At 38.5% G+C, this 14,621-nt stretch overlaps 1 protein-coding gene across 1 annotated transcript in view; it reads left to right on the top strand.

Annotated features, from left to right (window-relative positions):
* The window catches only part of mapkapk2a (MAPK activated protein kinase 2a), a 51,597-nt gene that overhangs the window by 24,970 nt on the left and 12,006 nt on the right, over positions 1-14,621 (top strand). The window contains exon 2 of the mRNA XM_015959588.3: positions 8,535-8,674. Within this exon, the coding sequence (XP_015815074.1) occupies positions 8,535-8,674 (140 nt within the window). The remainder of the gene's footprint in view (positions 1-8,534; positions 8,675-14,621) is intronic.

The following is a 14,621-nucleotide window of genomic DNA, read 5'->3' as shown; positions in this document are numbered from 1 at the left end:
TGCGGGCCCATCTCACCGATGCCGTTAAAATCCATGTGAAGAGGATGAACACGGAGCTCGCCATCATACCGGATGGATTAACCAAAGAACTCCAGCCGCTGGACATCAGGGTGAACTGGTTCTTCAAAGCGAAAGTCCGAGCAGCGTGGGAGCACTGGATGACTGATGGCAAACACACGTTCACCAAGATGGGCAGGCAACGGCGAGCGACTTATGCCACCATCTGTGAGTGGATCGCTGATGCCTGGGCCAACGTTTCCGTCCAGACTTGTTTGAGCTTTTACCAAGGCAGGGATCACAATGGGAGAGCCGAGCAATGACAGTGACATTGACGGCGATGAGCCGGACACGTCGGAGCCGAGCGCGCTGGGTTCAGTGCTGGGTCAGTTCTTCATGTCAGACACGGAGGACGAGGATTTTGAGGGATTTATGGACGAGGAATGAAAAAGAAGCACCCTGCGTGAAACTGGGACTTTAAATATGTTTATATTAAACATATTTAAACAGTTGTGTTGCTGCTGTCTGAATGTGCATCTTTGCTCCAGCCGTGCCTGCACGTAAAAATGGGACTTTTGTTTGTTAAACAGCCATACGTCTGATTGTTAATTCTGTCCTGCTGCTGTTCCTGAGTCAAGTTTTTATTTATCGCAAGTAATATAGTCATCACAATATTAATCACTGTTATCGAATATCACAGGTTTTCCTAATATTGTGCAGCCCTAGTGAACAGAAGTGACAAGTTACAGTGAAGCCACTTTCAAGCAACTGCATCGGTATCGGTTCCTGGTATAGGCTAACTTTTACAGATACTGTTATCAAATCAAAAGATTTCTTCATAAAGTCCATGCTAAATAATTATTAAACAAGTATTAATAAACAAAGATTTAAAAGTACTACTAAGAAAAAATACAAATTTCACAATCAGTTTTAAAGCTGGTAACTGGTTGTGTAGCGATCAAAACCACAGTGCCACATCCTCAAGTGCAATTCACTCAATGAAAAGTAAAAGATGACCAATACTGGTATCGGTATTGGTGCATCCCTAGAAACAGGTGTTGGGATTTCTATTCAAAGCAGGATGAATCAAATTGAAAGACAAATTTTAAACATCCATCACTGCATTTTATACCATGTACTTTGTTGTATCATAAAATCTCTGCCAGCCAAAACAACAGCAGACACTCATTTTTGTGGAGAATTTGCTTACACATTACACATTGAAATTTAGATTACAGCTTCAAAACAAAAAGTTTACATAAATTCAAAAACTTTCTGATATAACAAGTACAGTCAACAGAATCCTGTGGGATAATAAAGTGCTTGCAATAATTTCCCAGTGAAACAAAAATCAATTGGGCTGTACCTTCTGTTTCCCCACAAAGGAATCTGCCACATTTGTCAGATGCCTGAGATGAATTCTGCATGATTCAAACATTGGCAACAAAACATAGTGTGATAGGGTAAGACCGCGGATAGGATAGAATGATGAAGTTTCATTTTGATCCAGAAAATGGGGTTGATGTAGAGTAGGGTTGAAGAAGACTGCTTTATAAGGGTGGAGAAAGTATGTTTTGTGTCAAAACATCTGGTGTCTTATACTTGAATAAAAATATAATTTATTTTCTCAAACTACCACTCACCTACCTGCATTTCATCTTCAAATACTTAACTTTATTTCCAGTAACTTAAGTTTTTATCTGTAGATGGGAGCAGAAAGTACAAGCCAAACACAAATATGACCAAACACTCATACTATTAACCCATGTGTGACTGGCAGGCTGGGGGTTGGAGCTGATGCAGCACTTGTACATCTCTGAGCTGTTAGTGAGGTGGTCAAAGAGATAGTCAGGTACATAAATATTGGGACATCGACACAATGCTAACATTTTGGCTCTATGCACCACCACAATGGATATCAAATGAAACAAACAAGATATGCTTTAACTGCAGACTGTCAGCTTTTATTTGAGGGTATTTACATCCAAATCCGGTGAACAGTGTAGGAATTACAACAGTTTACATTTGTGCCTCCCACTTGTTAAGGGACTAAAAGTAATGGGACAATTGGCTTCTCAGCTGTTCCATGGCCAGGTGTGGGTTATTCCCTCATTATCCCAATTACAATGAGCAGATAACAGGTCTAGAGTTCATTTCAAGTGTGCTATTTGCATTTGGAATCTGTTGCTGTCAACTGTCAAGATGAGATCCAAAGAGCTGTCACTATCAGTGAAGCAAGCCATCATTAGGCTGAAAAAACAAAAGAAACCTATCAGAGAGATAGCAAAAACATTAGGCGTGGCCAAAACAACAGTTTGGAACATTCTCAGAAAGAAGGAACGCACCGCTGAGCTCAGCAACACCAAAAGACCCGGAAGACCACGGAAAACAACTGTGGTGGATGACCGAAGAATCCTTTAGCTGGTGAAGAAAACACCCTTCACAACAGTTGGCCAGATCAAGAACACTCTCCAGGAGGTAGGTGTATCTGTGTCAAAGCCAACAATCAAGAGAAGACTCCACCAGTGTGAATACAGAGGGTTCACCGCAAGATGTAAACCATTGGTGAGCCCCAAAAACAGGAAGGTCAGTTAAGAGTTTGCCAAACAACATCTAAAAAAGCCTTCACAGTTCTGGAACAACATCCTATGGACAGATGAGACCAAGATCAACTTGTACCAGAGTGATGGGAAGAGAAGAGTATGGAGACGGAAAGGAACTGCTCATGGTCCTAAGCATACCACCTCATCAGTGAAGCATGGTGCTGGAAGTGTTGTGGCGTGGGCATGTATGGCTGCCAGTGGAACTGGTTCTCTTGTATTTATTGAGGATTTGACTGCTGACAAAAGCAGCACGATGAATTCTGAAGTGTTTCGGGCAACATTATCTGCTCACATTCAGCCAAATGCCTCAGAACTCATTGGACTGCGCTTCATTGTGCAGATGGACAATGACCCAAAGCATACTGCAAAAGCAACCAAAGAGTTTTTGAAGGGAAAGAAGTGGACTGTTTTGCAATGGTCAAGTCAGTCACCTGACCTGAATCTGACTGAGCATGCATTTCACTTGCTGAAGACAAAACTGAAGGGAAAATGCCACAGGAACAAGCAGGAACTGAAGACTGTTGCAGTAGAGGCTTGGCAGAGCATCACCAGGGATGAACCCCAACGTCTGGTGATGTCATGTGTTCCAGACTTCAGGCTGTAATTGACTGCAAAGGATTTGCAATCAAGTATTGAAATGTATAAGTCTGATTTATGGTTCTTATTCTGTCCCATTATTTTTGGTCCCTTAACAAGTGGGAGGCACATATGTAAACTGTTGTAATTCCTACACCGTTCACCGGATTTGGATGTAAATACCCTCAAATAAAAGCTGACAGTCTGCAGTTAAAGCACATCTCGTTCGTTTCATTTGATATCCAATGTGGTGGTGTACAGAGCCAAAAATGTTAGCATTGTGTCGATGTCCCAATATTTATGGACCTGACTGTAGATTGGTGTGTGTGTGTGTTACTAATGCTGTCACTGGTTTCAGTAGAGCTGATGAAACTAATCTATTTATCAATGCATCGAGATGTGGGCATAAATACTTATGAATCATTGAAGATGCACTCCATAATCGATAATTGTGGAATATTGACGTTTGTTGTTGTGCTGCAGTATAAATATTTGATTCTAAAACTGCTCCAAAGATGTTAAAAGGTAATATATGGACCCATTATGGATTAATCAACTAAATGGAAGGCAAGATTCCATTTATCCGTCCCGCAGCGCTCCTCTGTGAAAGCGAGGGTGGGGTGGTTGCACACGTTCTGCTGCAGCTTCTCACCAGTATCAGCTGATGGAGGGCTCTAGTTGTACTGCGCCGTTCGTGCCAGCGGACACGGTAGGGTCGGGGAGGGCGGCGGGGCATGACACTTCGCCTGGCAGGTGGGCAAGCAAAGCCTGGCGTGGTGCCAGGCTTATAAAGCGCTGGGGGAAACCCTGCAAACAAACATCATTTTAAAACATATTATGCATTAATAGTACTTTTGCTTGTTTTGATTCTAAGGCTATTATGTCAACAAAAGATATTAAGGACATTACCAGCTGCCAGGGTAGAACCATAAATCCTGGAGAATTGGCAAGCAACAGTTCTGGTTCTGCTGCTGATAAAAGAGCAATAAACAAAGTATAACTGTGGAAGCACTTATTTCCCAGTAAAGCTCTAAATACATGATGCACAAGCAGTTTATTTTTTGTTTTGACTAAAGAAAACACAATGGCTCTGAAAATAACTGACACAAAAGAACTCTGCAAATTTGAATACCTCTTTAATGGGATTTAGCATGTGAGTGTCATTGTGACTTGGTCCATGCTAATCTATTACAGACGTCACATTGATTCTCAGCGAATTCTTGATCTGGTTTCCTCCCAGCAGGAATAATGCACAAGTATTGATTTCTGTTGGCCTCTGAATAAACAGTGGCTGCTCCCATTCATGTCAGAGACAAATACATGCTTTTAAATTTAAGAGTGAGTGTTGCAAGTCTTTCACAATATAGTATGTGGTTATTAACCACATACTATATTGTAACCACTGGTTACCTCTAGAATATACGTAACGTAATAAAATGCTTTGGATATTAGGAATGGATGCACATCTTTTAAACAGTTTCCAGCTGGCTCATCTGCCATACTAGTAGACTGAGAAGTGTAACTCAAGCTTAATTTATACTTTTCCATATGCGTCAGTATGGAGATTTGCAACGCCATAATGTGTCGGCGCAAGGGCTCTCCGACAGGCTTGCAGAGAAAGACGGAGACGTGCCCAAATTTGTAACTATCCGTCAAAAGTGACAGAGACCACAAGCATGTGATTGGTCAGGACACCATTTCCTTTAAATTCGTCAATAGCACTGCCAATGCCCCTCAAAAAATCAAAGATATTTAGCAGCAAACACAAAACAGATTAAAGAATGCCTCGTGGGATAAGTCAGAAAATATTAACGTTTATTCTCCCGTGACTCAAGGAATACAAAGATACGCAACAAGTGTTTAATTTGTGAATGGAAATGATGAGAAATAGGGATTTAGAGGTACTGATTGCATGAAAAGGTGGGGGACAATGAGGGACAATTTTGTTTGTTATAAAAGTCTCTGAAATGCATTAAAACAGTGTAACCGCAATAGTAATTAAGTCATTTTAAAAATTAATAGTAATTTATAAAGTATCTTAAGTTAATTAAAACACTGTAAACAAAATAGTCGTTACTCTCTATTGGACCGCATACGTGACTGTGGTGGTGCCAGAATACCCCAGAAAAGTGCTACGCCTTCTGTTGTCTGGGTGGGGAATTGCTTTGCCACTTTCCCCAGGTGATGGAGAAGTCTGAAGAAAAAACCTCTTTGTCAATGTGTTTGTGTGACTCCACACTTGAGCTGATGGAGAAATATAAATTTGACTCGATACAAATTTTTTTTGCATATTTACAAACCAAAAGTGAAAGGCCAGTTATATTACAAATGTATACACATATATTACAGGATCATGCTCCAATATACCATCATTATCTTCTGGTTTGAAGTGTGATCAGCTATGTGCCATCTAATAATAAAGGCAAGATGATAGTTTATCAAACAAGTTTTAATTAACTTTGTAACCTGTTAATCCAAATGTTACTGTCAAATGGAGGTAGGCACATAAAACCGAAAATAAATTGTACACAAAAATGACTTGTGTTCACAAGAGGCATGGTGACAAGGTTGAACTGCTTCATCTTCCAATCTTAACTCAGGAAATGGCAGGACACACCTAGATACGCCTCTGTACTACGGCTGGTCCACACATCAGGGGATCATTGACAGCCCTGAGGGTCTGTTTTATCATAAAGATAAAATATATTAAAGTTAGTATATTTACTAGATTAATAATTCTGTTTAATAGAGTAAGTTATGCTTTAAAATGTTTAAGTTTCTTGATTGTTCAGTTAGCAACATTTTTATGTAATCATAAAATGCATTTTATTCTTTATATTCTATTTGTGTCCAGAGAGAAACAGACAAAAACGTGGCGCGCGCGCGCGCGCACACACACACACACACACACACACACACACACACACACACACACACACACACCTTAAAGGTTGTTTCATATTTTTTTTCCATCATGGTGGTAAAATGGGATCGGCCCGGTAGATGGTTGTCGTGGTATCCTGGGTTTAGCTGCTTGATGATCTCTTTGAAACCTTGATACCGACAATGGGCAGGGGTCTAATGACCAACATGCTCACAATGGCCTCGGTCAGGACATTAGCTTGCTGAGGTGTGAACGTAACAAAGTCGTCCATTGAAGAGGAGCACTTTTATTAATGTAGCGGGATGAAATAAATCATTAGCGTTTGTAATTAGAGCAAAAATACATGACATACAAACGTGTTCTAAAGGTAATAAAATCACCACTGCTACTGGTGTTGCTACGCCTATGTTAGCAGCTAACAAGAGGTAAACTTACCGAGGCTACTTTTCATTCTCCGCCGTGACTGGCTTCCTTTTAAGACTCATGCATCATCAATGTGCTCCCATGAAAGAAGAGTTTCACTTAGCAGAGTTTGCACTCTACGGGTCTTTCTTTGTATATTGCTCCCAAACTTCTTAGCTACGTTGCCGACTCGCCATGTTTTCTTTCTCTGGTGACGAATGCTGATCTGGATGGCCACTACTGCGTATGCGCCTCGAAGCTAAAGCGGCGTCTGAGCAAAAATGCGGAAGCAAACGTGCCGCAGCAGGCGAGATAAAAATTTTTTTTATAAAATAAACAACGCCTGATACCACTGATGACACTGTGTAGGGGACTTGGTGAATGGCTGAATTGTGAAGCACAATAAGAGGAGCCTCCTGGTGGGCAGTGGAGACTAGAGGCTATGCTGTTGCACATCATGGTTTTTAGTTTATTCAATATGCTATCGCACTTTGTCCATTAGATCACAAATCCCAACACATGTTCATAAAATACAACACTGGCAATCTCAGTGTTAAAACTATGCAACAGCACTGAATATTTTTAGTATGGTAGCAAAAATTATTATAGGTTGTTCCTTTGCTGGAAATGTTTGACAAAACTAAATTTTAACCATGTAACAAACATTTAGTGAAGGACTTTAAACTCACATTTTGGTTGTAGTCATGGTACTCTGGCACCTAATGATACTGACATCTAACAAAAAGCAGCTAAAACAAAACTTTCAATAAAATATGAACACTGAGAAGGATTCAAACCTCAGACATAAATGGTGAATGGCTGCAGTCATTTTCATAAACCAGTAGCATTGTCATGTAAAATGCATTTATCAATTAGCATAGTATTGAGTCATTGTTTTAGCTTTTAGTCTAATTGCACACCTCCTTTTTTCATACCATCAAATGATGATGGTATGAAACTTTGGTTTCTGGGAATCAGCCTAATAAAACTAAACTATTTTGACACTACTGAAGTGACCTCTGGAGGCTTGCATGTTGCACCAACCCTCACAGGGGCCACTCCTTCAGGTTTTGCTGGTACATGACCCAGACAAGACAGTTGTTGTGGTCTGTCGTTTCCTTTACGGCACAGTTCGTGTTACTTGTGTCACCTGTTATCTCACTGTTAACCAAGTGTGTTCGTGAGAATGTAAACACTCTTGTGTGTTAAACCAGAAAACAAACTGGACATGTGTTGCATCACAGAATAAAGACCATTGTCATGTTATGATAGTAGGCTGGTCTGGAATGTAAGACCGCTCGCCGTCAGAGCTACGTTGTTGATGTTTTCCTCTCTTACTGACGAACATAAATTAACACTCATCCAGTATTCATTTGCCTCCATTTTGCTTTTTATATTCTAAACAGCTTTGCAGCTGGTTAGAAAGTGTATCAGTCACTGAAAACAATTTCTTGGTCCACACTGCTGAATATGCAGAGATTCAAGCTTTTTAAAAACATGCGAGAAGCTCATATGTGACTTTAGCATTCAACTCAAATAATAATAATAGTGTCCAGAAAGCCAGGCTTTTGTTTGGCCTTTTTAAATGTCATTTACTTTTAGGTTAGCAGAACCTCAAACTCAAACAAAATGGCTTGTTTATTAAGCAAATAATAGAAAAGAAAATACTAGTTAATTATTATAAATAAAAAAAAATGTAGATGTAAAACATTGATACCAAATAAATTACCACACCAATTTCCCAAAAGAGCATCTAATAACACAAATCATTTCTGGTGCAATAAAATAGTGTTACAGGCAGAGGGGGCCACTTCCTCATGTAGCTGATTAAATCTAACCACCTTCAGAACTCTGCCATCTGATGGCAGCGTTTCACTTCTGTGTTTTATGTTTGCTTTTCTTGTAAATTAGTTCTGAAATCCAGTATTTTGGGATTTTCTTTAGCTTCAATAACACAGATTTTTTTTTACTTTTGAGCAATTCTATTGCAGTGCTTCTTTTCCCCCTACATAGCATTCATGTCAAGCTTGTGTTTAGGATAGTCACCTTTCTGTCTTTGTCCTTTTGGCCAGATGCTGCAGGACTGTCCCAAGGCCCGCAGAGAGGTGGATCTCCACTGGAGGGCATCACTTTGTTCCAACATTGTGCGTATCGTTGATGTTTATGAGAACCTCTACCAGAGCAGGAGGTGTCTGCTTATTGTCATGGAGCAGTGAGTATACAGCACTTTCTCTGTTGCTCTCTCTCTCTCTTTCACCTGTCCACATATGTGAATATTTATTTCAGGTATGCATTATATTACTTTATATATATTATATTACGTCTCTGCTTGAAAAAAATGTTTCATGTATTTTAAATGGGAAGACTTTAAAAATAACCTGTTCACATCTAGTTCTTACCTTTAAAGAGACAATGTGTATTTTTTACTGTTGATCTCTGGAAACATCCATCAAAATTTGTTAAATGAATTAAATGATGCCGAGTTGTTGAAAAATACTGGCATATTTTTATCTATAACCATAATAATCTGGTCTAAAATACGAGGGAGTGGGTGTAAGTCTCTGGGCAATGCCATACTAGTTGCCATGTTTCGCTCGTTATTTAATACGAGTTTTAAAGAAGAAACTCTGGGCGGTGTGAGGTGAGTTTTTAAGAAATAAAGACACGTCAAACACAACACTCGTCTGTATGAGAGTGTGCTGCGCAAATCAAAGACATAAATACGTAGATGCCCCATTGGGCGCTGGAGACTGTAACTGCGACACCGCCATGTTGGATGGGTCTCCTCACTCTCCAAAGCCAATGCAGAGTGAGCAACTGTGCCTGTTTCTGTGCAGCCTACGGTATGGTTACATCAACCAGCGTACAATTGAAAAGAGATCACATGGGATTACTAGTGACTTTTCTGCCCTACCTGATAGGATTTGATATTTAATATTTATTTAATTAAATTATATTTATCTTGTGTTTGATTTTGTGAAAAATCCTAATGTACTTATTAGTTGGGTAAGCACCTCCCTCAGCAGAAACGATGCACTGGGGGCTAATCTATCTAAAATGGCAGTCGGCCACTACGGCGTCTCCAATAGACAGCGACAGTCGACGGGGCATCTATGTATATATGTCTGTGGCGTAAATACCCTGTGAAATAATTGTATACATTATGCTAGATCAGCAGCCTGTGATGGCACCTGGTTCTGCTCACTATAGGAGCCGCTTCAGATATTAAATAAATAATTAATATACTGAAAATTAATCGAATCGAGCCCTTCAAAACACTGAACCGAACCAAATAAGAGTTTAACCTAGTTACACCCCTATATAATAGTAATAACAGTAATTGTGGGAATAATAATTATTATAAAACTACTACTACTACTTGTAGTAAAGTGGTCATTTGACAAGGTGGTTGTTAGATTTAATTTTTTCCAGTTTTGTTCAAATCAGATATTTATTTACGTGTTGAAAATATATAAATGTCTCATAATGGGATTTTTTTTTTAGAAACAAGAAATCTTTATATAGAAAGCTGTGTTACTGAAGCTAAATAATACCAGTTTTTCTTTCTCTAAAAAAATCAAACAAGCAAACCCAGTTCATACATTTTTAATAAATATTTTGTTTTAATACATAGGATTAAATCATATAATTTATTTGTGATTAAATGTTTTTCCTCACTTTATTCTCATACCTGTCCTCAGATCTTTGTATTGTCCCAAAAGTGAGAATTTAAACCATACTATTAACACGAGAGATGCTGTTTATTTAAATGAAAATCTTTGTTTTTTAAATAAATGTGAGCTACTTTTTTATTTTATTTATTCAGTTCTGGAATTGTAATTAGAGTTTTTAAATGGAACATGGAATATTATTACACATACAATAAGACTTTCAGTCCAGCTTCTGCTTGTTAAACAAAACAATTCAGTGAATTATTCAAATTTCTATTTATTACTGACCACAGTTATTGGGGAGGCGAGTAAGTGAGTTTTGCTTTCTGAACCAATGATTTGCTCTGAGTACCTTAGCAGGTAAATTATTGTAACTCAGCTCTGGATGGTCCTATTTCTTCTAAATGAGCTTTGTGTTATTTCCTTAGCTTACTATTTCCATCTTGTAGCATTTTAACTCCCTCCCCCGTTAACTCCTTACACGTGCACACACTTGATGTGTGGTTATGATTGCGCTACAGAGGAAGACGTGTGTGCTGACACGCTCACATGTTGTGGTGATGATTAACTTCCTTGATCTAATAAGCTCAACATAAAGGGCTTAAATGTTCTTCTTATGAAATCAAAACACTTCCTAGAATATAACACTAATAGAAGTAGTACTGCACACATCTTTGTCCTACTTGCACTGACTCATAGAGCGAGTCTGACCTATATTCTACTGGTTGTCCCACGTTGTGTAAAGGGTCACATTGCCACAATGTCAAATAAACACCATCGTGTAGGAATTTCAGCTTGACAGTCACCTGCCTTATAGGTGAAATAAAATGTTGCCTAAAGCATTTAATTACAAATAACAGAAGGTGATGTGATCAGTGTTGAGGTAAATACTTTGTAAAAGTAGTCACAAAATACTGAAAGCTTGCTTTAAATTCCCACTGAAATGAAAATCATGTCTTTTCTGCTTTTAACATGTTTGAGACATTTTTCTTGTGCTACAGGACATATCTAAAGAAATGTAAGCTCAAAATTGCATTTCTGAGTATTTCTGCGTTCAAATAGCCGTGAATCAGTGGCAGATGAAGAAATTCAGTCTAAAACTTGTGTCAATTATAATTGTTTTTTACAGTAAAACAGTAAAATGTATTACTGTGTATACTGTATTATTGTACACTAACTAATACAGTAATAAGATGCCCACTAACAGCCATTAAACATCCAAATAAGACACATGGGCACGTTGCTAACGCATTTCTTCAATGATTTTATCGATTATTTTTTTGTTGCAGCCCTAGTGATTAGCTCACATTGTTAGTAATTCAGGAGCATGCGGAGACGGTTTAAAAGACAACCGTAGATCCTGGCCCACGACTGAGTCATCAATGGACTGTGGCCAGACTGTATATTCTACACAGCGCGGGGACACGCATTGACCGAAGTTTTTCTGTATTCATCTTTCGGGTGGAAAGTGGAAAACACACAAATATTCAAATGGTACTACGAAAGTAACTGCATTCTAAAGACCGTGTTTAAAAATAGTACCTTAAACAAAATACAGTTACTCATAATTGGTACTCTAAATACTTAACAGCAGTACATGTAATCCATTACTCCCCAACACAGTGTGTTAGAATGTAATTCAGGATGTTAGATGACCAACAACTGCTGGTTTACATTTAAGTAAAAGATGACAACGTTCTTTAAAAACAAAATGTGGAACATTTGATCAAACACAAGATGTGCTTACAAAGAGTTTTAGTGTCTTTGTTTCATTATCCTTGTAGATAAGGCATCTTCACACCTCAGGTTGCACGTTAGACGACGTGGGTTGATGCGTGTTAGGACGTTAAGATTTTCTGCTGTTTTAGTGTAACCACGTGCACCTTGATCAAAATCATCACTTTTCATAAATAATCCATGCGTTGACATTTTTCAGAAACCGATCAAGTGGGTTGGGTTGAGAGGCTTTAAGAATAGCTCCTACCACATTTAAAGGGTGTAAAGTGCATTAACCAGGGATTGCCTTTCTGCGTCGAGCCTCTGGTGTCTCTTTTCTCAGTAAGCAAAAATGTGGAGACGTTTGTGTGGCTGTGGTTTGGCAGGGGTGTCTCTTGGTTCTGAGTTCTGCTCTCCTGTAACCAGCTGCAGGGCTGAAGAACCGCTCTTTGGTCTCATGAGACATTCAACACAGCTATTAGAAAATGTAACTGATGATTTGTCCTGAAACTTGCAATCATTTACTGAAAAAACCCAAACTTAAATGAAACTTAAAAGTGAGGATAAGTTTGGTAAACTCAACTGAGGTAACTAATCATTAGTTTAACACTTGTCTTTGTTAAGACCTGCTACCTTTTCTCTTATTCAGCCTTTTCTAAAGCGAGCTGTGGAAGTCCTCTTAGTTTCTGTGGTTATTATACTGATTAGCTATGCTAGTTTCAGTACCTTAGCTCTGGGCATCGGAGTACATTTTGTCCTTACAATCCAACAAAATACTGTCCCTAACAAGCTTTGACCTAATAAATGCAGAACAAATACAGTACTTTCACAGTACTGGAGGAATAATGCATGAAACACCTACCCCTAACCCTAATATAGAATTATTTTTCCAAATCTGGAAAAAACAAAAAGAAATAACACCTTTGTCATGTGAATGAAAAGATTTTATGATTTGTTTAAAATGACACCAGAATTGAACTTTCTCTGCTTATTTTGCGATCAAGTGGAATTGAATTCACTCACTAGGCTGTGTTTTGTTTAAAATATGAATTACTTGATAATATTTGTAGCTGCAACCTTTGCTGACTCTTGGCCGGGACTCCCTTGAAAATTAGGTTTTCAATCTCAATGGGACCTTCCTGGTTAAATAAAGAGTAAATAAAATAAAGTAAAATTTCTGAGGTGTTTTATACATTATGCGCATGCATTTGTCTTCTGTGAAAAACTTAAGCCATAAGCTATAAATCTATAATCTAAAATTTAATGCCCAATACTAAATTTCTTAAAAATAAAACTAATTCTGAATGAATCTGCAATTGAACTCACTGTTCAGTGTTTGAACGAAAAATGTTTTTTTGCTTACTCTAAAAAAGTGCTGCTTTCAAACATCATCATTACCTTCTCAGTGGCCTAGTAGTAGTGTGAGTTCTGTTTGAATCGGTCTTGTTGCAGCATTATTTATAGTAGTCAGAAATGATGGTTAACACCTAGAGAAATGTATTCCAGTTTGTTCTAAAATAAAATGTTTTATTTTATTTTAATTACCTTAAAAGACTCAAAGTCTCTTTTTACACTTTATATTTATTTAATCAGGATCGTTTGTCAAGTCGACGCCAGAAACAATGAAACACAACTTGAATATTAGAGGAACAACAAGGCTTTATTCAACCAGCATTCATACAAGTTATCAATCATGAACAAAACATTTCTCTTACCGTTGCTTATGGGTGGAGAGCTGAACACCCCAGTTAGAAAACGTAATCCATGAACCTCGTCAAATAGAATCCTTCAAACAGCTCTAACAGCTCTGAGCTCTGCTCTGCTCCTTATACATTCCCTGATGTGCGTGCAAAGCTGCACACCTCCACCAGGATTACCTTGATTACATCCTCATGATCACATTATGTTCGGCTCTCCTTGATTACATCCTCATGATAAGTGTGATTGACAAACAGTAGTGATCAATAACTTGTATAAAGCAATTATACAACAGATGACAAGTTCATTTTTATTACATTCCACTCTTGAACTTTTCATCTAATTTATGTAACATATCCATCACCATTTCCCCATCAAAACCAACGTCATTTATAACATACCTTGTAGTTCCACTTTAATTTTCATCGTAGTCTTTGCATTATTACCCAATTTATTTCTCTTCTTAATCGAATAACATACCAACAAATAATAAGATTACACAATGTTAGAATGCTGATTATAATTAATGCTGCAATCATAGGTGGAATTAGCACTTTATTAGCGGTACTCGACATGCCTGTAAATATATCCCACCAATGATGAGCGGAAGCCTGTTCAATCAATGTAGCAACATGTTTTATTTCCCCTTGTGCCACAAGAGTAGACACCATGAGCCTGGAAAGGTTGGACCTATGAGAGTCAATCAATTTTGCCACTTCAGTGGAACCATCCAATGCGCATTTGAATCGTTCCAGTGAGAGTGTCCAAGGGGAGTGTAAAACCTCCCATTGTATCTTAGTCAGCCGACTAGATACAGTGTAATTACTCAACCAATAGGTCACGTTATTCCATTCCCACATATGTATACCCTTGAGACAACCTGAAAAGGGAACTGAAGGTACCTGTGGGGAATTGGTCATTGTAGCCACGCATAAGGTGTTAGGACCCACCTGCCAAAACTGTTCCTCTGGGGGTGTGACCGTCCAATCACAGAGTACGACCCTTGAATCAGTGAAACATGGATTGCTATGTCCTTTTACCAATGGGCAGGCTAAACCCTTATCAGTCTCATCA

Source organism: Nothobranchius furzeri, chromosome 3, assembly GCF_043380555.1.
Source record: "Nothobranchius furzeri strain GRZ-AD chromosome 3, NfurGRZ-RIMD1, whole genome shotgun sequence".
Taxonomy (NCBI): Eukaryota; Metazoa; Chordata; class Actinopteri; order Cyprinodontiformes; family Nothobranchiidae; genus Nothobranchius; species Nothobranchius furzeri.
Note: the sequence above shows the minus strand (reverse complement) of the source record. Positions and strands in the feature narration are given on the sequence as shown.